The sequence below is a fragment of the Polypterus senegalus genome, chromosome 10, assembly GCF_016835505.1.
Source record: "Polypterus senegalus isolate Bchr_013 chromosome 10, ASM1683550v1, whole genome shotgun sequence".
NCBI classification, from domain to species: Eukaryota; Metazoa; Chordata; class Cladistia; order Polypteriformes; family Polypteridae; genus Polypterus; species Polypterus senegalus.
In genome coordinates this window covers 42,726,422-42,752,772 of record NC_053163.1, presented here as the reverse complement: position 1 = coordinate 42,752,772, position 26,351 = coordinate 42,726,422, and the positions used below count along the sequence as shown (strand labels likewise).

Genomic DNA, 26,351 nt, shown 5'->3' with positions numbered 1-26,351 from the left:
AACCCTCACCCTCATCTGAGTTTTCGTCTGTTATACCACGTCTTTATTTGAAAACTAACAGTGTCAGATAGATGAGTCCATGAACGTGACTAAGAAAATAAAACTGAATAATAAAAAAAAAGTTAACTTTTACAAGTACCATAAATTCACATTGGCTGTTACAGACTCAAATCAAATGTACTGTATGTTTTTATTCTGTAATAGTAACAATAAGAGCAGCTCACTACTCAAAACTCTAAATGCAGGAAGGACCTGGAATCAAACCCACAATCTCTTGTTTATGAGGCAACAATTCTTACCTCTGGACCAACCAAGCAGTCATGTCAGCATTATAACTTAACCCAATTTCTTTTTCTTCGGTTATGTTCTTGAATAAAAGCGCACTTGTTTTGTTATACTTGTACCTTTTGTGAAATTGTATATTTGATATTTGGACTTCAGTCTTCACACATTATACACGTCATGCCAAAATATTGTCCTTAGCACTATAACACGAAACAGGTTTTCTGTTTTAGCTATGTTTTTAACATTTTTTGCCTCTCATTTCCTGGCATCCTACATTTACCCAGATCGATGTAGACACGGAACATACTTGAAATGCATGTTTTCGAAATAAGAATATATTATTTACATAATACAATTCCAGACCTACCTCACACCCAGATAACAGACTTGAGTTGGGAGAACTTTTTGTCCATCTTGAGCTGCATCGGTGGGGGATGGGATAGTAGGCTGTTTGCTGCTTGTGTTGATCAACACATTTGCAAAACAAAGACGCCGATGAGGAGGTGTGAAGGAATTTAAGGTGGCCCAGTATTACAACTTTTTCGTAGGCTTCAGGGATTCTAGTGTTAATGTCCTTTGCAGTGAGTGACCCAAGTGTAACGAAAAAGAGCAAGGATTAGTGCACTCTGCCATCCCTTGGTTTTGTGAGGAATTACCGCCTTTTGTGCCTTTTAGCTGCCTGCTTTGCACACATGTCTTCGGGCATATATATATACTGTATATATATATATATGTGTGTGTGTGTGTGTGTGTGTGTATTATGTAAGTGTTTGCCTCATACAGGGAGTCAGAATTGGAAGGAAGCTGGACAGTTCTCACAGAGGAAATATAAAGGAAAGTGATTTATTGGTTGTTGGTATGGTGCTGGACTGAGATCTTACTGTGACCAAATAAATATATTTTTATTTTATCTTGACTTTGTTTGCGGCTAAGTTGTATCTGGTTTTCGGGCTCTGAGCACCCCTAGTGATCACAACATACACAGTCACAAATACACATGCATATACCAACTTATGACTACATTTGGGACCAGCCATTTGGCCATATGTCAGATTGACTGTTTATCAGTCACATACTGTATAGTGAGGATCTGTTGGTCTGGGTTTAGTCACTGGTATGCATACTTTAACTGTTGGGGAACTGCTTGTCATTCATGTGTCAGTGCTTTGTAGTGATTAGTCGATGTTTCATGGGGGAGTCCCCATGCTTGTCATTAATGTTTTATAAAAGCTTAATGTGTCATAAAAGCTTCACAGTGGTTATTTCATTTGGAAAACTCTTAGTTTATTTGTTGATGCTGATATCGATTGACTGATACTTTGCAGAGCAAAGCTTGTGTAATGTAATGGAGCTGAAGAAATCTATTGTGAAAGGAAAATATCAGCTCTTCTGTTATTCGCTTCAGCTCATCAGTAAAGAAAAAACATTAGCCTGTAACGTCCGACCCCTTACCCAGACTGGCCACTGTAATAACAAGCCGTACTCCATACAAGATGTCTTATTTTCCTGACACAATGAAATAACCAGAGGCAGTAAATGGATATGTCAAATTAAGCACAGATATGTTGAAAAATGAAAGACAGAAAAACATTCAATAATAAATAAATATGTATATGAGTGTGGAAATTAACATTTATCCCCAAAACACCAGTGACTAATTAATATATGTAACAACACAAATATTTACAATAAACCCTCCCTTGCCCCCAAACAATTAACAAAAGGACACAACACAAATACAAACATAGATCTGAAAAACACAGCAGTTGAAAATTTGGTGAAAAAATGTGTCCCAAAATAAAGTCTGGCGGTATAGGAATTGGTTGTAGTGTTATTGCACTTCCTCCTGACAGCAAAACGGCGTCACCATAAACGTCCTGGCAATGGTTGGAATGACTTCAACTCCGGGGTTTCTCAGCTCTGGCTGTCATGATGAATGATCTGCAGATGAAAAAGCAGGCAGTGGAATAAAGCAATGAATAGCAGTAATGGGTTTGTAGATAGATGGATGGATAAATTGTCTTGTTTTCTTTTCTCTCCCTCTCTCTGTTTGCCTCTCTCTTGTCGACTCTCGTTCCTGTTTTTTAAATGTAAAATGTCCCGGATGTAACTGGTGTGTAACAGGTGATTTCCGTCTTGGGGCTGCGGCCTTTCTCCATCGTCCTTCCCCTCTGTACTTACAGGGACAACATTCATTGACACACGCATAACATACATTAAACGGGTCGATGAAAACAACACGCACTCAGCACACACATAGAATATACTATTACTGTGTAGCCCCACTACAAGCCATAAGTACAAATGCCCTTAACTTGGTTGCCCATAAATCTGTGCCTGACTGCATGTATATATACTGTACACACACACACATATATATATATATTTTTTTTTTTAATACATTCATTTATAAATATATATATATTGTACATTTAAATTTCAGGTTCCAAGGGAGATGCTGGTATACCAGGCTTACAAGGAATTCCAGGTTTACCAGGTCAGAAAGGAGATCGAGGATTCTCAGGATCAACAGGTCTTCCTGGTCCTCCTGGGGTACCTGGACCTCCAGGTCCTTTTGTAAAAGGTTTAAAAGGTAACCCTGGACCACCAGGACCTCCTGGAAGACCAGGTAAGTTATATTTGAATGACTAAACATTAGTATTATTGATACAATTTTAATATCTGTGCTTTAATAGACATACATAAAATCTAATTCTAGGAAAACTGCTTACTTGGGAAAACCTCAAAACAAATTAAATATTCACACTTTGTTTTATACTTGTCTTATTCTTGTGTACTTACAGAGTAACTGCATCTGTAAGTATACTATAAATTGTATCCAAATAATATGCAATAAGGGTTATCAGCATAGGTAAGTATGTATAATGTTACTTACACAGGTGATAAAACGTGTTGATCCGAATATACACTGGAATTAGAGGAGTTTAAAATAAAGGGTTAAAACTTCAATCTGATTAAGAATTAATTAATTTCTACTACGAATATAATAAATGCATAATATACCTGAAAACAACAAATGCTATTAGTCAACCACAGGAAAAACATACATATCAAAGACCAAACGTGAGATCTCACAGAACAGGAAATGAAAATCTTTTCTCTATCAATATTTTTTACATTATTGTTTATTTACCAAATACATTATTATAATATATATGAGTTGTATGTAGTGCAATTTTCTTTTAAAATACCTAAAGCATTTTAAAGTTAAATGATTTATGAAAGGGCATTTATTTATGAATCAGAAACAGGGACAGAAACAGCAATACAATCTTTAGATATTTAATATCTAAAAGTTCTACTCCCTCAGTGTTGCAGAGCAGCTAGATTTTATTTATGTATTGAACTGGTCATACTTAACCAAATAATTATTCCTTGTATATACTGATTATTTTTATTAAAATATACTAGCCTCAATATTCCCACAATCCTACACAAACTAAACCTACTAGACTAAAGTTTTGTTATACAGTCTATTTGTCATATACCATATTTATTAAAATTTAATTCAACAGCTCATTACTACTTTGAATGTAATTTCAGTAACTTTGAGTAATTTTAATATGTTTCCACATTGTCTCAGAACTTTGGTCAGATTGATTTTTTTGACTGAAATAAGGTAGCACTTGTTTTTGACTCATGCACAATGTCTACAAAGCATGACCTTTTTGATGGTGCTTTGCAGCCATGTAGTTGAAATGTTTTACTTGCTTCCCAGATAGACAAAACAAATTAATTATTCTGTCCCCAACTGTAAAGTTCCCACATGGTAAGTTTTTATTTATAAATGTAATTTTCATGTACAAAATAACATGTGCTGCCAGTCAGATTCAATTCAGTTCACTTTATATAGACTAATGGATGGGTAGGTTGAACTTTATTTAGCCTTCAGGGCAAATCTTTACACTCTTTATGTTGAAAGATGTAATATGATATATATCTATAACCAAGAGATGTGTGCGCCCTCATCTGTAATATATTGTACTAGCCGAAGCCTGCCGTAGCATACGGCGGTGTAAGAATAGGAATGGAAAACAGTGAGAAAGTAATTTAGAAATCAAGAAGAAATAAATACTTCTTGAAAGACGGAGGTGTGAATAGGAGTTTTGGTTGTGACAACAGATAATGAGTCAAAAGATCTAGCCCTAGAAAAAGCCACTTACAACTGACCGTGGCTGAAGACTGGTTGTTAGAATTATTTTGAAGAGTAAACAGCATGTGGGATATCAGGTCTGTGCTCCGGTCTTTGGGTATCCGACAGTGCATGTAGAATTTCTGACCAAGTAGGATTACATGTGAAAGTGATAAATAAATGAGGCTGTCCGAATTTACGTACTATGGCCATAGCATCCTGCTAGTTTTGTTGAATGTATCTTGGACATCCTGGAAATGTGGGCGGTAATATGATCATTTTGCCTAGACGTACGTTTTTATTTTCAGCGTTTGCTTGCAGCACATCTGACAGTCCTTTGTATTGTTCCACGCGCAAATCTTGTTGATCTAATCTGAGATAGTTGAGACGCATGCCCTCTGTTTTAACATACGCATCTACGACGTACTGTTGGAATAGTTCGCCGCTGGAGTGCAAAATACTAAATATATTCCTCATTGCTAATCTGTACGCGTAAAATTGGCATTGAGTAAGCCTTCTTTGCTTGGCGGTTCCTTTATCTGGAACATGTTGTAAATCTTTGTGCCAGCCAATGCCTCCATAAGGTAAGGTGGCCAACCGTCCCCGTTTTCCGGGGACAGTCTCATTTTTCAGACAACTGTCCCCAGTCACAAAAAGGTCCCCGTCTTGTCCCTGGTTTACGAATTTGTCCCCGGTTTCAGCTAGTTCACTTTTTTGAATGTATCTCATCACCACGATAATTGTGAAATTAAATTTGAACTCGGCGCGCGTGCACAGTGTTTTGATGGAGGTTATGCTTTACCACATCCTGCAACTTTGGTGAGAAATCACGTGATAAGCTATCGCTTTGTACTCTGTAGTGTGATTTGTAAATTCTACGCTTCTCTAACCCCCCACCCCCATGTCCCTGGATTGGCCCAAAAAGTTCTGATCACCTTACGTAAGGGAATAAAAGTGGGTAAACTATAGGATTGCAATTCATATTGAGCGTGGAAATCTGTCTACAGGAGTTGCCTATGGGACAGATGCAAATGTCCATTTTGGCAGGAGGTTCGCCATCTTCTCCGACGAAAATCTCTGCAACATTGGTGTGACATGTCGGGGCATTGTAGCGTCGTAAATTCTGCCTAGGGTTTTCCTCGAAAAGCATTCGTACAGCTGCTGTTGGATTGGACTGAGCAATTTCATGCATGTGTATGATTTAGCTAAGGGTTTGATGGTTCTGAGCATGGAATCTAGCTGGAGAAGTACATTTTTGCTTCATGTAGAGTTTGCATTATTTTGTAAGCATACTGCAGATGCTTGGCGAGAAATGCTGTGTCGGCTGCGTGTGGGCGGGACCGGTTTTGAGGGTGGACACGGGAGGAGATTTAGAGTTAGCGAACGGGGCTCTGTCATGCATATCCCATGACACGGTAGGAGGGTTAGAGTTGGCGGGTGGGGCTCTGTCGAGCGTATCCCATGGTCTTAGAGTTGGCAGGCAGGGCTCTGTGAGTTGGCGGACGTGGCTCTGTCTTACTTGTGCTCACTGTCATGCATGCCCTTAGTGAATTATATATATAGATGTCTATAAAATTGCAAATATAAATACAAGTTTTATCCATTTCACAGATTGTGGAAGCATTTAGCACTGTTTAGCATGGGGGGGTCATGAGGTCACTCGGAAGGGGTGTGTCCCAATATCTTTGCAAAAGGATGAAGGTCCAAGCTTTAAATTCCTGGTGCTTCTTATTTTGCTATATGGTTGTGAGACATAGACTCTCTCCTGTGAACTGAGACAAAGACTGGACTCCTTTGTTACTGTGTCTCTTCAGAGAATCCTTGGGTACCGCTGGTTTGACTTTGTGTCAAATGAGCTGTTGCTCATGGAGTCCTGAATGAGGCACATTACCTGCATTGTGAGGGAGCATCAGTTATCCAGCTCTCAAGATCCTCATTGTTGAGGACCTGAGCGGCTGGACAAGGCCAAGGGGACACCCATGTAACACCTGGCTAAAGCACATAGATGACAATTTCTGGAGGGTGGGCCTGGACCACATGTCTGCCTGAGGGGTTTCCAACCAGGATCCCAAGCTGCTTTGTCATGTGGTAGGTGTGGCAATGCGCTCTACTAGTGCATGCTCCCTGACCTGACCTGATCCTAAATAAACTCAATTTAAAAAAGAAAGAGACCAAGAGAGATATATTGCTTTCAGAGAGTTCAAGGAAAAAATAGCTTAACGTTTATAGTTTGACAGTGTCTTGCATTTGTTATCTTAGAGGTCTTGGTGTAACAATTTGGATTCTGGTGGGAAGCTGAATTTTTAAACTATAAACCACCCAAATAAGGAAATGGATGAAATTTCAATTCTGTTTTGTGTCACTATGTTGCATTTTGGTGCTTGCTAAAGTACACATATCCATGCAAAATTAATGGTTGTGAGAAAGTTTGTATAATTTCTTTGTTTTCATCACAGTTTTAAGCAAAGTTTTTGTCATGTGTTTCCTAAAAAGGACACTTGTGAACAGTCTCCAAAACCCAAAAAATCCCACATAGTACTTCAAAGCAAGGCATTTTATCATCAAAACAATAATATCAAAGAAGGGGATAATACAAGGAACCAAAAAGTAACAAACAGTCAAAAACAAAATTTTGGATACCTCAGTGTGCTTAGCTTTATCATGATTTTTCCCCTGTCTAACTGGTGGAGTGCCTTATGTATGTTCCAGCCAAAATACTAAAAATTCATCGTTAATTTCACTATGCTCTCACATACAATGCCTCTGGCCTTACTTCTTCCTGCCGTTGAGTACTTGCTCTGCAACCACTACATTTCGGTTCACTGAACTGATGAATAGAATTTATTTTTAAGCCCTGGTAGATAACCACTTCCAAGGACTCCCTGGAAGTAACTTGGAACTTTTGGAACCCCTGGGGCCATGCCCATAGTCTTCCCTTTAGTTTGACCAAGGGATGTTTGACCTGAGCTCTCCATTAAGGTGGCTGGCAACCTCAAAATCACCTGTCCCTTACATTGAGTAGCAGGGTGCCATGTATAAACACAATGAACCTCTGCTGCTGCCTCTTGTTCTGGAGCCTGATTTGATCACCTATGGTTCTTCCACTACTATACTGCACATTTGTGGTGATCATCAGACTATACTGACATGACTGCCGAAGTAATAAGTGCCAGTTTAGTATTTAGGTGGACTTTATTTAGCCAGGCTAGTGGTCTGTATTCCTACTGTGCAAGCAGAAGTTTGTACAGAAGCTCTGTATTTCACACTGTTTTTATTTTTCTGAAGTGATTTACTAATTAATAGTCTTATTTAAAATTAGAATTGATCTGGCTTCTGGTTTTTCATGATAGAGTTCAGTAGAAATCAGACAAAAGGATTTTTAATTTATTGATGAACTGTAATGCACGCAAACCCAGTTCCATGGGGATGATGTTGAGGGACTCTGTCACTGCATCACAGATTATGTTAACTTCTGTGTTGACGCAGTGGTTACCTACAAATACAGTCAGTTGCTTTCCAGACAACAAACCCAGGATTACTAAGGGTTACAATCGGACAAACATTTCCATGGAGGATACAATTATCTGTCTGCTCCACAACACCTTTTCTTACCTGGATAAAGCTGGCAGTACTGTGAGGATTATGTTTTTTGATTTCTCCAGTGTCTTCAATACCATCCAGCCATCCCTGTTAAGGGGTAGCTCAGAGATATGCTGGTAGGCAAGCTTATGTTGTCCTGGATAATGGACTATCTGTCGGGCAGAAAACAGTTTGTGAGGGTCAAGGACTGTATTTGTGATACGGATGTGAGCAACAAGAAACAGTCCTGCCTACATTTATCGTCATACCTCAGACTATAAATATAACAGGAGGTCGTGTCACTTGCAGAAATTCTCTGATGTTTCTGGCCTTATGGAGTTTATTGATAAAGGGTTATGAGACAGAGTATAGTAGCCAGGTGGAGAAGTTTATTTCTTGTTGCAAGGATAATTTTCTAAATCTTAACATCTGCAAAACCAATGAACTGCCTATTACTGTTTGCCACACTAAAGAGCCTCTGTGTCTGGTCATTATTCAAGGAGTGAATGTAGAGGTGGTCCACTCCTACAGGTATCTGGGTGTCCACGTTAATAACAGGTTAGACTGGACTCAGAACACAGAGGAACTATATGAGAAATGACAGAGCACACTATTTTTCCTTATGAGAATGTGTTCCTTTCAATGTGGTAAGTGACATCCTTCACATCTTCTATAACTCTGATTTCCAGTGAGAATTTCCATGGTGTGGTGTGCTGGGCTGGTAACATCACTTCAAGATAGCCCACCACCCTCCACCCATCTCCCTGCCCCTCAAAGGTCAATGATAGGACACATTCTGGACAACCTGGAGGTAGTAGCAATGGAGAGAATTAAAATAAAACTATGAACAATGCTGCACTTCCCTTCTCTGACAAACTAACACTGAGTACTTTCAGCCAATGAGTCATTCAGCAGAAGTGTTTCTAGAAATGCTACTGGTTCTTCTTTATACCAACAGCAGTACATTACATATGCATAATGCCTCACTGTGACAGCCAAATCAAATCTTTTCTTTCTTTTTAATTTATTTGCTTTATAGTCATTATGGAGTGTGTTCGGACCAAAGTGTGTGTTTGTTTATTCATTTATTTGTTTATTTATTTATGGAGCTTTTGTAAAATGCCAAAGGAATTAATTAAAATATATATATTTTTTTTTATTTACTTTGTTAAGCCCCAAGAGAAAATTGTCTTTTTGCATGACCTTTGGGGTCAGAGCACAGAGTTAGCCTTTGTACAGCTCTCCGGGAGCAATTTTCAGGTTAAGGGCTTTGCTCAAGGGCCCAGCCGAGTAGAATCCTTTCTGGGATTTGAACCAGCAACCTTCCAGATACCACCAGAGAGCTTTAGCCATGTAGGAAGTGGGATTAGCAGAGCTGGTATATGAATAAAGGTTTAACCTCCCCTTATTGGAATAAAGGCACTTCCAGTTACAAAGTCAGTGCCATCCCATCTGCACATTGCTTTGTCCATCACAGTTGCCATTCATTAATTTACAGCTCTTTGTCCTAGCTTAAGTCTATTTTGTGTCTTTTAGCTCAAGACTTTTGCAGAGCGGTTTATGCAAAAATGTCAATTCAACTCTGATTTACACCTTTATCAGATGAAGTGCAGGCTGGTCCTGGTATGAAGAGTTCAGTCACTTACTTTGGAATGTAATCTGGGTGTGGATGAAGCTTAATATCTGCATCCCTGTTAAATCTGCTTTCTTAACAGGTCTGGGGCCTCATGTATAACGGCACTAAAACATGACATAAGGACAAAAACAGAAATGTGTGTACACACAAAAAATCAAGATGCATAAAACTGTGCATATGCCAAGTTCCATGCACTTCCCCTTTAAAAATCCGAATGGGTGTGAAATTTAAAGGACAAGCACATTGCTACAACCCCACCCCGACTCCTCTCAGAATTTTGCATATTTTAATATGTAAATCAATATAAATATCAAGACAATGGCAAATTAACAAGAAAAAACAAAGAATTTAAGCGAATGTGAATTTGAGGTAAGGAAAAAGGTACTATTTGTTGGCTTAAGCAGTGGTATAAGCAAGAAAAGCAAGTTATGGAGTACTACAGTGTAGCAGAGACACTTGAAAGTTTAAGTTCAGAAAGTCACACAGTTCCCGAAATAAAAAAGAAGCAGTCATATATCAAAGTCAGCTTGAAAAACAAGTTGCAGCCCACCGTCTATCTATTAAGTTTCTATTATTTTTCAGAAAATATTACAAAAGCTGACCCCCATGTCAAGGACGCGACTCCAGGTGTGGCTGTGCCCAGCATATCTTCGCCACAGGCTGAATACACACCTCTGACTCATAAAACGCTGGGCAACCATCTGACTGTGTGCTGAGGGACATTATTCTGGAGTCACAAAATGCAATAGTGGACTAAGGAATATAAGGGCTGTACTGTATGATATTGACCACAATTTAAATTAATTGGTTAAAAAAATAAATGCTGCATCTGATTACCTGTTTTTACATTCTGTTAATTACATTCAAATGAAGTTGTAACGCTGTTCAGTTCATCATACCACATCTCTTCAGGTACAAGCAAGCCACAATTGTGTGCCACATTATGTAGCACACATCATACCTGCACAATGCGACACACTTTCTGAGCACTATAGAGCAACACATTAATAGTGTGGAAATGCATTCTGTTTACCTAAGCAAATTCATTCTCTGAAGGCACCTTTATAGTGTAGCATCGGAGCCAAGCAACACAATGAATTGATTCTCTTCTCTTTACATGGCTATTTGAGGTGACTCACTATCTTTAAAACAACTGCTTGCCTTTTTCCGCACTAGTTTGAAAAAGCACCTGCAGCTATATAGAGCTACCATTTGTCTAGGTTCTCCAGCTATATATGATGCAATGCCGGCTGATTTTTTTTGGTGATTTATCCTTGGCTGATGTAACATGTCCAGTGCCGTTGCAATAGCAATGTGCATGCAGCTAACTGCTCCAAAATCTTATATAGCTGGTTGACAACCCGATAAAACCAGCCCATACAGTTCGTATGATGTCATTCAGTGATGACCAAGAAATACCTGATTGGTCAGCTGGCTCATGTAGAAAAGCTCCTGTCACTAAAAACATGAGAGTAGACAAAACTTGAAAAAAAAAAGTAAAACGCAATTCATCAAAGTCTGCCTTTGTAAAGCCAGAGCCAGTTCAGTACACAGCTCCAATAGGATAGCTCTTGGAGATCGAAATCGACTTAGAAGACAGTCATCATCATCATCGTCATCTATAAATATACACTCTCTTCTAATTCTTCCATTTGCAACATCTTTTAACAACGCTAAAGTAGCTATGGAAGTTGAAATAGTTTGACCATTCCATGCACCATTATATCATTACAGAAGGATTACAATCAAGTGAATTAAATTTGTAAAATTTTGGTGTATTTGATAAGTCCTGCGTCATTGATACAAAGCTGAAAAAGAAAGGTAAATGACACAGAAGGAGTAGCACTGCTTTGACGCTGTGTGTCGGCAGTTTGCAAAATTGATCAAAAATGTGTATACATAGGGTAGGTGGCTACTGTGAAAATGTGCTTAGCTTTACAGTGAGTTTAGTTTTTATACATCTAAAAGTGTGCTAGGAAATGGCAAACGCAACATTTTTGTGCGTACGCACCGTTTATACAAGAGGCCCCTCCGGAGCCTCTAAAGCCTAGCAGAAAGTGCAATGCCCACTCTGTCTTACAAATATGAACCTGTTTTTCATAACCTTAGTAATAATACCATACCACTCAAAGTCCAACTCAAAAGAAAAATAACTATAGAAAGAAAATTAACAATATTAGCTAAAATTATAATCAATATTACTCCATGCAAGAGAAAGAAATGCACCTGGAAAAAATGTTCTCCATTTAATTATTAATATTAGTTAAAACACATAATTTAATATAAATGTCTGAACAGTTGTTTCCCAAACTTTTTGGTGTCACAACTCAGATTCTTACATGGCAGTGTGTTCGCAACCCATCTTTTTCCTCCTCCATGAATTTAGCACAGTCATCTGAGACTGGGGTAGTCCCATTGGTGAATCAAGTGTGATTGTCAAAATGGGAGGGGCATCTAGGATATCACCAGAAGGTTAAGGTGTTAGATGAATCAAATACAACAGTCAATGCTTCATCTCGACCTTGATTTTCAGAGCTGTGGTGGTGAAGATCATCCATGATTGGCTGCTGTGAAGACTAAGGGGCACCACTGATCCCCAAACTCCAAACACAAATTCATATAACATTTCCGAGTTCAGATAAAAGTGGTTTTATTATGAAGCACCTTGTATAACAACACACAAGTGTTTTTTCGTCTTTCTTCCTCTCCCTCTTTTTACACTGCACTGCTACTCCTCCAGTTAAGTGTTGCCTGTCTTCGCTCCTAGCTCTGACTGTCCTGTAGAAGGCAATGTGGTCTCTTTTATTGAGGACCCAGGAGTACTTACGGTGACATGACATAGCAAGTTGGAAGCAACTTTAGATACCGAGAAAGCCAGGGTGGTCCTCCCCCGGCAGTGCTCTCTATCATCTGCCAGGGACTCCTACATCGTTGCTTTTCTGGACTTTCAATTCCCTTGCAGCCCTTCAGGCGTCCAGACTGGGACTCTGTAATATGGGGGACATTGCCACCTATTAAAGTGGGTAATGAACTGCTGCCAGCTGCCCTCTTCTGTTGGTTCTTGTAATCTTCAGGCATCCCACCCAGGATAGGCATCATATAGCTACCCGACAGGTGTTGCCCCCATTTGGTTCATCCTTCCATTATGGCCAGGTAAGGACTCTACCTCCGTCCTGGGCAGGATGCCCGACCATCATCTGGAGCATCTGCACTGCAATCCATAGAGAAGGCTGTTGCTGTGAATCAAGCGCAATCATAGGAACGGGGGTGGGAGTGTATGCTGGGGGGAGGGGCGTTTGGTGTCAAGAAGCACTACATTGAACTCAAAAAAGACAAATACAGGAAAAATGTATTAATCCAAAGAAAAATTTTAAAAAGTAGTGGGATTTATAAAACGAAAAGGACAGTATTATCTCAGGGATAAACATATGCGAATGATGAGGGAATTTGTGAAAGTTAATTTGATGAAGTTTCTAATTCATATCTAGAAGAAAGTGTATGCTGTTGAAAGATTTGGAGCATAATAGCTGTCTGGCTAAAGGATCTTTGCTGGTAAATGGAAGGTTGCTGCTACAAATCCTGACAGTGCCAGAATGAATGCTACTCCATTGAGCCCTTCAGCACAGCCCTTAATCTGCAATTGCTCCTGGGGCACTTTATAAATTGCTGACCCTGCACTTTGAGAGTATGTTGCGGTATGTGAAAAACAACAAATTCCTGTTGCAATAAATTGTATGTGGCAAATAAAGTGAATTATATATAAACTATCAGAAGATTAAATACTCCTGGAACATTTCAGGTTTTGAGACCCAATTTTAATATTCCTTACTTTTCCATTTTCTTTTACCTTTAACTTGTAATAGATCTCCCTATAACTCTTGAAGTGCCATCTGTCCTCTTTTCTTTCTTTGCATCCTCTCTATAACTATTCCAAAAAACAAAACAATCCTTCTGCCTTTTTATATTTGATCCATGAGTGTCCCCTAGTTTCTGCTTTTTAGTCTACAGTTCTGTCTATTCTGACTATTTCAGTTCATCTTCTCTCAAATCTTCCTTTTGGACTTCTTTTTCTGTTTCCTTACCTTGTTCTTTTCGGGCCAGGTGGTCTGTGATCATCATTGCTACCCTATTTTGCAATTAAACACAATGCTGTGTGAGGTAAGCCACTCTTGTAGTTTTAATCAAGCATTGTCTGTGTATTATCTTGGAAATACTTCTCTTCATTATTTTGGTTCACTTACACTTATAACTATAAGTATATAAAGTATACAGTGATCCCCCACCTATCACGGAATTTACATTCCAGACCCATCAGCGATAGATGAAAATCCGCGGTATAGAAAGACCATATAAATAAACATTTTTTTATAGTTTAAGCCATAATATACTCCTCCCATAGGCTTTAAACAAATGTAAACTTATTAAAGCACACTTTGTAAACAAATATGATATGTGGAATTTGGTGCTAAGGATATGAGTAACATCTCTCTATTATAAAAAAAAATCTTGGCAGGGAGACGAGGTGTAATCTTCTCAGAAGACAATTTGACATCCCGCGAGAGACATTTTAACATCACACAAGACAAGGCAGTGAGACAGAAGAACAGCTGCTGTACAGGCTTTTAAATGATCGACACGCAGAGCGACATGCAGAATAGGCATCTTGGCAGAAGCAGCACAAAGCCAGTAGCTGATCCATCCACTTCTGCGTGCAGGAGAGATGCAAAGTTGCAGGAGCGTAGTGCGTCTCCAGGGGGATTGAGCGAAGCGATCGAGATCAGATCATCTCGGAGAGACACTTTGACAACACGCAAGACTAGACATTACAACCTTAGGAAGCAAAACCCATGAGACAGTGACTTTTGCACATCACACCCAACTTACAAACAATTTAAAACAAGTTCACTGACATCTAACCTAGCAGTTGTTTGAATGCTTTTGGCAGACAAACTTCAGGTGCTCCCAGCTCTTAAAACAATGACAAGCACCAGCCACCTGTTGCCCCAGCAACATATAAACAGTCTTCCACAGACACGGTGATTGCTCTTCGGCGTGTTGTGGGAGGTCCCAAGAGAGTTTAGAAACCTCACATTTTCTTGAATGAGTGCCACATTAATAGGAATGTTTCTCGAACGAGCATCTATGAACCATTTAAAAACTGCTTTTTCGACGTCTTCAAATGCAACAGTTTGCATGCATTTGCAACCCGAGATTTTTCTTCTTTCTTTTGCTCGGTCTTTCAAGAAAGTTGGAAGTGTCGATGGCAAAATTCCGAATTCACTGGCAACATCTTTTTGTCTTTTTGCCACAATCGAGAGCTGCAAAAATTTTGTTTTTTTTCTAAATAAAGCTTCTTTCATTTAAAACCACACTCAATGAAAGCCCTGTACTTGCTCAATTTTTCTCTAATAATTGCTTCCTTTAATTTACCAGTGCACTGATTTTTTTCCCAATTTTGTAACTAAACTTTAATTACCCTCAAGCAGGGAACAGTCATTAATGTTCAATGTGTGTTTTTTCTTGTGAAGTCCTACTTCCTGTATCAGAAACAGCCTTTGAAATTTCTACGGCTGTTTACCCATTACTGTTCAGTAGAAGAGAGCACGCATTTACAGATGATGATGACTGGAAGTCGATTTAGATTTCCAAGAGAAATCTTGGAGCTGTGTGCTGATTGGTATACTAGGATGTATACTTGATATACTGCCAAAAACAGGGAAATGCTAAATAAAAAATATGATTTAGAAATCTTGGCGTGTGCATATTTGTATGCAATTTTACCTTTATAAAATACAATTATCTTTTAAATATATGTGAATGCACCTCAATCCCTGCTTGGTTGCCACCCTGAATCCACCTCAATCATATATAATGAACTGATTTACCTGTAGGGTGTGACAACAGAGAAGAGAGACAAAAAGAAAAACCTTTCAAGGCTGCTACATAGAAGTTCTTGTCCCTGAAGTTGAGGCACACAAAGAACCTTAATTTGGTGGCTCAAGCACATGTGTCACTAAAAAGCACAAATATGGCAACATGTTATTTCTTCTATGAATGCTCTACCAGCCACACCATACCTGAAGTAAAACAAATATTTGAATGATATCAAAGTATATATAGACAAAGAAATGAAGGTGAAAATCGCATCTATCCTCTCTGATTTTAATCTGTGTCTGGCATCTATATTTTGGAGATGATTTGTTATGTGGTATTATGCCAAAGCATACAGATGTGGCAGTTGGGAAAGTTGTATAGGAATCAGGAAAAAACACTTAGCATATGCCTTTAAATGAAATATCAATGCTTGTGCATTATATACAGATGTCAGTAATGTGTCACCTGGCTGCAGACCTTTGTTGGCTGGTCCCACCTAATGAATTTCCTTTGCTACCTGCATTTGAGGAATCCTATGACGTGCTCCAAAACTGAGCACACAGAACATGCATAGCATTGTACAACCTTATCTCTGGGGAAAAGCATAAGGAGCATGTAGCCACTATCATCTGGCAGATGTAACGGCACAACTGCTGTTGCATCGAATAGTACAGGCTATTTAAAATACCGAGGGTTCAGCCAGTTACCTTACCATCATCTACTAACGCTACTTTGCCTTAAAATGAATGAATCATGGTGTGGAACTAGCCCCCGATACAGACAGATAGACATGTTTAATCACCACCACACGTTTATTTACACTAATATTTTCAGACCGCCTCCACTCTCTTCTTCCAGCTCTCGTCCTCTCCTTACCCGACTCCAGCTCTGAATGAAGGGAGGCGGCCCCTTTTATAGTCACCCGGATGTGCTCCAGGTGCTTCCTGACCATTTTCCACCAGCACTCCCCAATGTAGCGGAAGTGCCGGCTGTGCACCCGGAAGCACAGCAGGTGTCCCTGGTACTCTTCCCCCCCAGCACTTCCGGGTGTGGCGGAAGTGCTGAGATCCAGGGCTCCAAAGGCAGCAGGGCGCCTCCTGGCAGCAACCACGGGCCCCTACAGGGTTGTGCTTCCAAGCTCTCTACCCATGGTCCCCAAAGCAACTAGGGTGGTTGCCCCCTCGTGGTCTGGAGGAGATGCAAGCCCTCCTCCGGTCCTCTTGGGCGTCCCGGCTGGGCAGCAGTCCCAGCCATTCGCCACACATGAGTTGGTCCAGACCACCATTTCATAACATTTGTCTCATCTTGGCATCACAGATGACTTATACATTAATGGAATGCTTCCTGTTAACAAAAGCAGTTCCAATCTCACTACGTGCACTTATTGCATTATGATTCCATTTTCCTGACTACTTTGGGAAAACTGGACACTGCTGCAAATTGCCTTTTTATGTTGGCTTATGCACCCACTCCTTCAGAATCCAAATAACTGACACAAATTTAGGTTTTGTAGGTAAAATAACTGACACATATTTAGCATTTGTAGATTCATATTCAGTATTCTGTTTTGTCCTTATTGGTATAGCTACATGTTTCTGCAATGTATTTCTGTTAATGGGGTATATATTGTATTTCTAGAGATTAACTAACAAACTCAAATTTTGTTGTACAATGTCTCATTGCTACAATGACAATAAAGATTTTGATTTGATTTGATTTGATTTGAGATTGTGCTTTAAAGTGTTTAATCATTTTATTTTGGTATTAACAAATGGAGCAGCTAAATGAACTGAAGTGAACACAATTCAAACAGCCACTTTATTTGAAATTTACCTTGATTGATTTTTACTTGCTACAACTGTAGTTAGCACTGCCTCTGGTGCAGTTTCCTTCCATAATCCACAGTCCTGTACATAACTATGGATGCGTGTGACCTTGAACCGTGTAAGCTGATAATATAATGGATGGACACTTGAACAGATATTTGTAGACATCTTATCAGAGAATGAATGTAAAACCTCAATTCTTTTATTGGGACTGTGTAGGACATGGTATTAAAAAGCTATTAATCTTGCCAACTACTAGTTAAACAATTTCCATAATAGAATAAAAGTGGCTGTAAGAAAAGCTTATTTATGTTTTGTGTTTTTTTTTAAATGACAATCATGATTCTGGCAATAACTCATTGAAATTTTCCGGCATCAAACACAAAGCTTTATCAGAAACATGACTCTGCTGTTTTTCTTTAAAGATATGTTAATGCAGTGCAGTAGCACTGTGAGCCATTTTCATGTGTAGTTTTTACTCATGCTTTCCTGACATATTATTGTGCCTTCCAAAGTAATATGTACATTTGCAGTCACTTCACGGTGTGGTACCTACTTTCTCTCAGTATTAACAACACTGTAAAAAAGCTAATACTGTTAATTTTTTGGCATTTTGTTATTGATTCAGTTCAGGAGTATCAGTTCTTGAGACATCACTAGTGTCACCAGAGCTGAATTAGGGCAAAGAATCTATGAAAAACATGTGATGCAATTCATAAAATTGAGTATGATTTTTAGTATCTTGTCTTAGTAAGTTGTATTTATTTTTGATTTTATTTAAATGTTCTGGTTTTACAAAAAAAGTTCAGCAGTTTGTTTTTTTTTTATAAGAAATAGATTCTTGTTCTTTATTAAAGTACAGGTCTTGCACTTCTGAAATCACAACATACTGTATAGAGTGGGAAAAAATGTAACTTTAGTTCTTGGACTGAAATGTCAACATTTATTGTTGAAATAACAATACATATGTGAATAATGGGAAAATAAGACGGCACAACAATCAAAACTACAAGAAAACAATTAAAAACAGTGAACACTAATCCTTCATCATCTTATACTATGCTATAACTATAGTTTTCTCATTCCAAAAAAATCACACTTCTTTTTTTCTTCAATATATTTAAGTTTTTATTTCAAATTTCCGCAACTGTTTTCCCATTCAACTTCCTGTACTGACATGCATATTTTAAAACAACCACTCAGGCTGTTTTTGAGTAACATCACATTGTATATGTAAGATGTGTTAAAAATGTATTAAGCACTAATCAAAAATCTTTGAAGTTTTCTGTATGAGTGAGGCCATATGATGAACATTAAGAGTTATATGTGTTATATCTACTTCATTTTTGTGTAAAACCTAGGCTTATTTATGAGATATTAACAATGTTTATGTATGCACAAAGGTTCTCCAGGTCCAGAAGGTTCTCGTGGTGCTCCAGGCATTGGTGGAATTAAAGGAGAGAAAGGAAATCCTGGACAGAATGGTGTCCCGGGATTCCCAGGTGCAAAAGGAGACATTGGCCCTTCTGGATTTCCTGTAAGTACAGTAATTCTGTAAGGAAACAATTTTTGTAGTAATAATTTAAAAATTACCAGTGCATGCTCCCCAACTTGAACTTGATTCTCATCCACTTAAAGCAATTTAGATTCACAATGTGTTTCAGAACCTCTCCTGGTAGCATGGGGCATGAAGCTGGCACTTTTGCTGAATGGGATGTCAGTCCATCTGAGGGCAACGTTACCTGCAATGTTACTCACAGGATGTAGGAGAAAACTCACAAATACCTGTGTAGAACATGCATACTCTGCACACATAGACAGGAACCAATTACAATTAAGAATAATATGAGGAAGTTTTAAGAAAGTACTAATTAATCTTGCTCAACTGGAGGAATCCTAGCCCACCTCTTTTAAGTCAGTGGGTAACTGATGTTATATACAATATAAAATTAGAAAAAAACAAATTCTCAGAGTATCTGTGCAACATTTTTTTTGAAACCTGGCAGGGTCTAATCAATAACATTTTAGAATAAGCATTTATACTGGGGAGAAGGATTTCTTTCCCTCTTTACTACTCTTTACTTGAGCTGTTGACCTTCCTGTCTTTCACATGGATGGGGGTTGAAGTAAATTTATGTTTGTTAAGTTTGACTCGATTGTATGGAACGTTACATGCCTTTAATAAATTCAATCTATACTAATAAAAGGCAAAGCCCTCACTGACTCACCGAGTCACTCACTCACTCACTCACTCATTCACTCATCACTAATTCTCCAACTTCCCGTGTAGGTAGAAGGCTGAAATTTGGCAGGCTCATTACTTACAGCTTACTTACAAAAGTTGGACAGGTTTCGTTTCAAAATTCTACGCGTAATGGTCATAACTGGAACCTATTTTTCTCCATATACTGTAATGGACTTTAGCTCCATGGCCGTGGGGGGCGGAGCTGCGTGTCACATCATCACGCCTCCCACGTAATCTCGTGAATTGAATTTGAACGCAGTATGTAGAAAAGAAGGAAGAGCTCCCAAAGAGCGCTGAAGAAAAAGGCATACAAGCTTATTCATAAGTGCAGCTACTGCGGAAACAAAGCACGGTGTAAACCGTAAGTTTAAATTAAGTTTATGGACATGCTCCCGCTGCCGTTTGTCATGCCTTCGTCGAATACTTTATTCGCGAGATACAAGTTTAATGAGAAGACACGAGGTATAAACAAGACTTTGGATCACTTTGTAACGGAGTTAAAATTGCTGTAGCGAGAAACTTTTAAGTGCCGGGTCTTAGCTAACATTAAATAAAGCCGTGAACATCGCAATATCACACAAGAGAGCAGCTCACGTGAACTGACTGAACGCAGTACGAGTGATCACTTCCATGCATCAAACCTGTTCAAGAAACGCATTATACAAGTGACAAGGTAGGAAAAGAATATGTTCCGAGCTGAGCTCCACAGCTAACGCGGTCTTGCGGAAGCAACTTCGTCACGCTGCCACCAAATACTCACAGAAAAATCCACAAGTTAATGCACACGCTGTCTCTAGAGTTTCTCCACACTCAATGTTTTCCTCGCATCCCCATAATACCCTCTGATCTCACATTTCAATTCAGATGCCTCCAATTTCCAGTAAGACTCTGCTTCGCGATGACAAGTAATAAGTCTCAGGGAAAGACCCTACAAAAGGTTGCCATTGATTTCAGGCAAGATTGCTTTTCTCCTGGACAACTATACATTGCATTATCAAGAGTGAGTTCGCGCAGCTTCATCATATTACAACCGGAGTGCTGAACCGGAGTGCTGAACTGACAACGTGCTATACCCGTGGATTAAATAAAAAGGTAGCTTCCTTGGCGAAGCAAGGAGAAAGGATGGCCTTATATGTCGTTTGTTTATAAAACAGCATAAACATTGCATTCTCAAGAATGAGCTTGCGCAGCTTCGTCATATTACAACCAGAGTGCAGCCAGAAACTTTTAAGTGCCGGGTCTTAGCTAACATTAAATTAAGCCATGGACATCGCAACATCACACAAGAGAGCAGCTCACGTGAACTTACTGAACACAGTACGAGTGATCACTTCCATGCATCAAACCTGTTCAAAAAACGCATTACACAATTGACAAGGTGATGGCTTTATATGTCGTTCGTTTATAAAAGAGCGGAGAAGCTGTGTAAAGGCTGCATCACAAAAAACCAGCGGAGCACCTTATATGAGCAGGCAGTCAGCTAAAGAAGGGAATTAATAAATATCTATAGTCGTAATAAACGAACAAAAAATAGCGTACAAGCCGTGGATTAAATAAAGGAAATGGGTACCTGAACAGTAAAGTAAGTCTCAAATAGCTACACAATAACTATAGCAATCGTAATAAACGAACAATGAAACAGTACAGAACCGCGAAGCAAGGAGAAACGACGGCCTTATATGGCGTTTGTTTATAAAGCAGCGGAGAAGCTGTGTGAAGGCAGCTACACAAAAAAACAGCAGAGCGCCACACTCTGAATGTATTCCTCGCATCAACGTTATACCCTCTGATCTCCCATTTCAATTCAAATGCCTCAAATTTCCAGTAAGGCTCTGCTTCGCGATGACAATTAATAAGTCTCAGAGACAGACCCTACAAAAGGTCGCCATTGATTTGAGGCAACATTGTTTTTCTCCTGGACAACTACTGTATATGTTGCATTCTCAAAAGTAAGCTCAGTGCACAGCTCGGTCATATTACAACCGGAGTGCTGAACTGACAACGTGGTATACAAAGAGATCCTTAACGGATGGTATGTTTTCCCTCAGTTTAAAAAGGTTTTCTTTTCTTCTTAATAAAAATTTAAAAGCAGTACTTCGTTGCTGCAAAGCGTGGGGATTTTGCTATATACAGTATATATAGATGTAGATATATATATATATATATATATATATGTATGTATGTATGTATATATGTGTATATATATATGTAGATATGTATATATATATGTATATATATGTATATATATATATATATATATATATATATATGCTGTATATATGTGTGTATGTATGTATGTATGTGTGTATATGTATTTGTATATATATGTTGATATGTGTATATATATGTATATATATGTAGATGTGTATATGTATATATCCATCCATCCATCCATTTTCCAACCCGCTGAATCCGAACACAGGGTCACGGGGGTCAGCTGAAGCCAATCCCAGCCAACACAGGGCACAAGGCAGGAACCAATCCTGGGCAGGGTGCCAACCCACCGCAGGTATATGTATATATATATACAGTAATCCCTCGCTATATCGTGCTTCGACTTTCGCGGCTTCACTGTATCGCAGATTTTAAATGTAAGCATATCTAAATATATATCACAGATTTTTCGCTGGTTCGTGGATTTCTGCGGACAATGGGTCTTTTAATTTATGGTACATACTTCCTCAGTTTGTTTGCCCAGCTGATTTCATACAAGGGACGCTATTGGCGGATGGCTTAGAAGCTACCCAATCAGAGCATGTATTACATATTAACTAAAACTCCTCAATGATATAAGATATGCTTCCCGCGCGGTGCTTGATTGTTTGTTTTTCTCGTTATCTCTCACCCTCTCTGACATTCTCTGCACCTGACGGAGGGGGTATGAGCAGAGGGGCTGTTTGCACAGAGGCCATTGTTTGCCTAGAGGATACGGACGCTCCTCTACAAAATGCCGCTTTATCGCGGTGCATCGGCATACTTAAAAGCACGTATTGATTTTTTGATTTTCTTATCTTGCTCTCTCTCTGACATTCTCTGCTCCTGACGGCGCTCCTTTGAAGAGAAGATATGTTTGCATTCTTTTAATTGTGAGAAAGAACTGCCATCTCTGTCTTGTCATGGAGCACAGTTTAAACTTTTGACTAAAGGGTTTTATTTCATGTCTAGACGGCTCTAATAATGTAACAGTGTGGGAGAGTTTATAAGGGCTTAAAATATATAAAAATAACCATACAAACATATAGTTTCTACTTCGCGGATTTTCATCTATCGCGGGGGGTTCTGAAACGCAACCCCCGCGATCAAGGAGGGATTACTGTACATAGATATGTGTATATGTAGATATGTATGTATGTATATATTTTTATATGTGTGTGTGTCTGTGTGTGTGTGTGTGTGTGTGTGTGTGTGTGTGTGTATATATGACAGCAACACTCATAACAGTGACAAAACAATTACATTGACAATCATGTTACGTTATTTTTAAAATGTTTCTTTTTCTTTTTCATAACTTCTTTAACACACTACTTCTCCGCTTCGTTTCGCGGGTATTTTGCTAGTAAATGATAAAAAAGAAAGTACTAATTACATTAAGATCTGTGTATAATTGAGTCCAGCCTCTTTTGTACCTAGCACTGCCAATTAAAGAAATAGTGAAAACAGTAATTCCTATGAAAATTAGTGTTTTTAAACAAGCATGGAAGAATAACATGGTATTATATTCTTAAACTTACTGAATTCACTTCAAAGTTTGTAAAGAACATTGCCTGTCCTTGCAAGTTTTGGGTTCAAGGTAGAAACCAAACTTGGACAGGGCAATAGTCCAAATGCAGAAAATGCAGAATGTAACTGCAAACTTTAAAAACTAAATCATCCACAGTAGATTTGACACAGAAGATTCAAATTTAAGAATCTCAAATCAGTGAAGGAGAATAAAAGTATGATTCTAGCAGTCTGTCATGGTAGAAGAAAGACCTTACTATTGCATAAATGCAATTTTGAAAACTTGGAATGCATTTAAGCATAGCTCAAAAAGTAGTGCTGTTGTGGGGAAATCTTCAGAAAAATCATGCAGTCTTCAGAAAGGCAGTCAGAATTTAGACTTTATTGCACAGCTTGAGAAACACTTGCAGAGTACAAAAAGCCATCTCAGTTCATTGAGTGAGCCAGGTGGTTTGGGTATAGTTTATTTTTATTTCAGTTCTAATCACAAAACAACCCAATTTTGAAATATTTCTTGTTATCCACTTTATATGTTATCTTCATAATAATGACCTTGTGCTGTACCAGTTTTTATAATAATTACCCCTTCTTGTAAACTTCATTCCCCTAATAATCATCAGTCTTTTTATAACAATCATTAGGACTATAAGGTCATGCTTGCCGCCTGGCCCGGAGATGACCATCATCTGATCATGTTTTACATTTCCTAATCTTGATCTAATAAAAATTGGAGGCCTTTTAATTGATCTGATCTGATCTGAATTAAATCTGAACTGTTCAATTAATAATTGCTTGTTGCATCAACATCCAGTAAGACTAAAATCATAGGCAGCTGTGCTGGTAAGCACATCATGCAGCATCACTGATAAGGGCTAAGCTGCTGGAGCTGAATGCAAATGGCTATTTTGATAGTCATCTCTTAAACTCCTGTATAACTCAATCTTAGCTAACACATTGCAGCTTGCTTTCAACTTCATCAATATATAAGAATATTAAAAAACCTTAAAATATAAAATTAAATGCCATTTTAAAATGGTAACATACAGTATTTAAAGTGTTCTTGCACTAGCATGAAAGTTGACTTTCTTAAGTTTAAGGCCCTTGAGGATTTGCAGAAACTTGTTTGATCTTTAGACAGCCAGTAGGCCCAGCAAAGTCTCCATGTCCCAAAACAAAAGTTTGTTTAGTCAGTTCTCTAAAAAACACATCATATTGGTTCATAGAAAATAAGGAAAGTGAAAAGCATGCAAGCCACATTAAAAACAAAAGCATCTGCCTATAAGAAAATAGTGCCTGTCTAAGCCAGTTGAGATGTCAAGCAACTCCTTTTAATAGGCAATAGTTCTAAAACCAATAACAAGGCTAATGATCATTGATTTAAACCTCAATATTACCAGAGGACACAAAGAAAGTTTTGCAGAACTGAAATCTAGCAAGTAGGATTCAGATATTTTGAATTGAGCTTGAGGTTCCATAAGAGGCAGTTAAGTTTTATTCATTCTTGGTTGTGGGAAGTTGGCAGACATCCATACACAGATAACATTTTCGCTGAGAGTGAGCTCCACAATATCACTTACACAACTAGAAGTTATCTAATATCTCATTTGCAACATATACTTATTTAACTGAAGTGGACTGAGCACTGATCTTTTAGGAATGCTACAGGAAGAGTTTTTAGATTTTCCACTGACCAAACAGAAGAGATTAAACAACAGATATAGGACGACAGCCTGGAGTAGCTTGGTCCAGTAAGTAAGCATTGCACTACAGGCATTTAAAAAAGTGTAATGATCAACAGTATTGAAAATAACTTTAGCAAGAATTAGTGTCACAGACAGAGTTAAATCATCAAGAGCTGAGAGGGACAGTTTTTACATAGGCGTAACTAAGGATGGGTTTATACTTCACGTTACGCATGCTCCAGCGGACGCTACTGCTATGCAAGCGTTGTACTGTTTATACTTGCGCACATGCTTTACAAAACTCTGGAAAATTCCACCAGGTGGCAGTGTGAGATATCATCATGGTGAGAAAACTTTGCTGGCTTGTGAATTGCCTAAAACATCCATTAAATTCTGAGGATACCTTGCCACTATATATCTCTGAAAAGGATGTTTAAGGATTTCATCCATCATTCCAGAGATGCATCCATTCCAGCAGATGGGAGACCGAAACAATCCTTTGACTGGGCATCAGCTCATCGCAAGGCGAACACAAGCACACACAGACACTAGCGTTATTTTAGTGTCACCAAATCCCCAAACTTTAATGTCTCTGGAAGGAAACTGTGGAAACCTACCAGGAAAATATGCAAACTCCTGGCTGGGAACATCAGGGATGTGACTTCCTGCGAGGAAGGTGCTCTACTGCTCTGCCACCGTGCACCACCACATGTGTAATTATTAACAGTATTCCTTATTTAACTTAAGGTAATGACTTATCTGTGAAATGTAACATACATACTTTAATGCATTTCATTATGAAAGTGATATCAAGTATAAATCTAAGGATTCCAAATGTGTAGACAATTTGGAATATGAGCAATTTAATGCGTTCTGTATGGAGATTGTTGCTTGCCACTGCTGTGAATACAGGAGGAAGCCCCAGAAACAAGTAGCGATTAAGAACTGGGTTGGTTTTAAGATGATGTTTTCGATGGTCTACTTTAATGATAAAATGAATTACGAGATTAAATTGGATGTTTCGAGATTAATGCTGAAACTTCCACTTTAATCACAAAATAGACCTTTTCACTGTGTCCTTAATATGCTGTCGTACATTATGATGCTGTTGTGAAGGTGCAAAAAAAAAAAAAAAGACGCAACTGAAAGTGTTATGTGAGAACTTTAAAATGTATAAACTGGCCCTTAGTGCTGTGGTGAATTTGAAGTGAAAAGGTTCAAACAGGTGGCTTTATATGAAGTGCTGAGATATTTCAGTATTAACAGAACTTCAAGTAGAGGGAGAGATAAAGAATTGTGGAGAGGGATTCAGCTACATAGTACCAGAGAGTCACAGTCGGAGGACACTCAG

General features: G+C 38.6%; 1 protein-coding gene across 1 annotated transcript in view; it reads left to right on the top strand.

Annotated features, from left to right (window-relative positions):
* col4a5 (collagen, type IV, alpha 5 (Alport syndrome)) overlaps positions 1-26,351 on the top strand; it is a 481,130-nt gene that overhangs the window by 366,958 nt on the left and 87,821 nt on the right. Inside the window, exons 41-42 of the mRNA XM_039765771.1 lie at positions 2,729-2,914; positions 18,757-18,890. Of these exons, the coding sequence (XP_039621705.1) occupies positions 2,729-2,914; positions 18,757-18,890 (320 nt within the window). The remainder of the gene's footprint in view (positions 1-2,728; positions 2,915-18,756; positions 18,891-26,351) is intronic.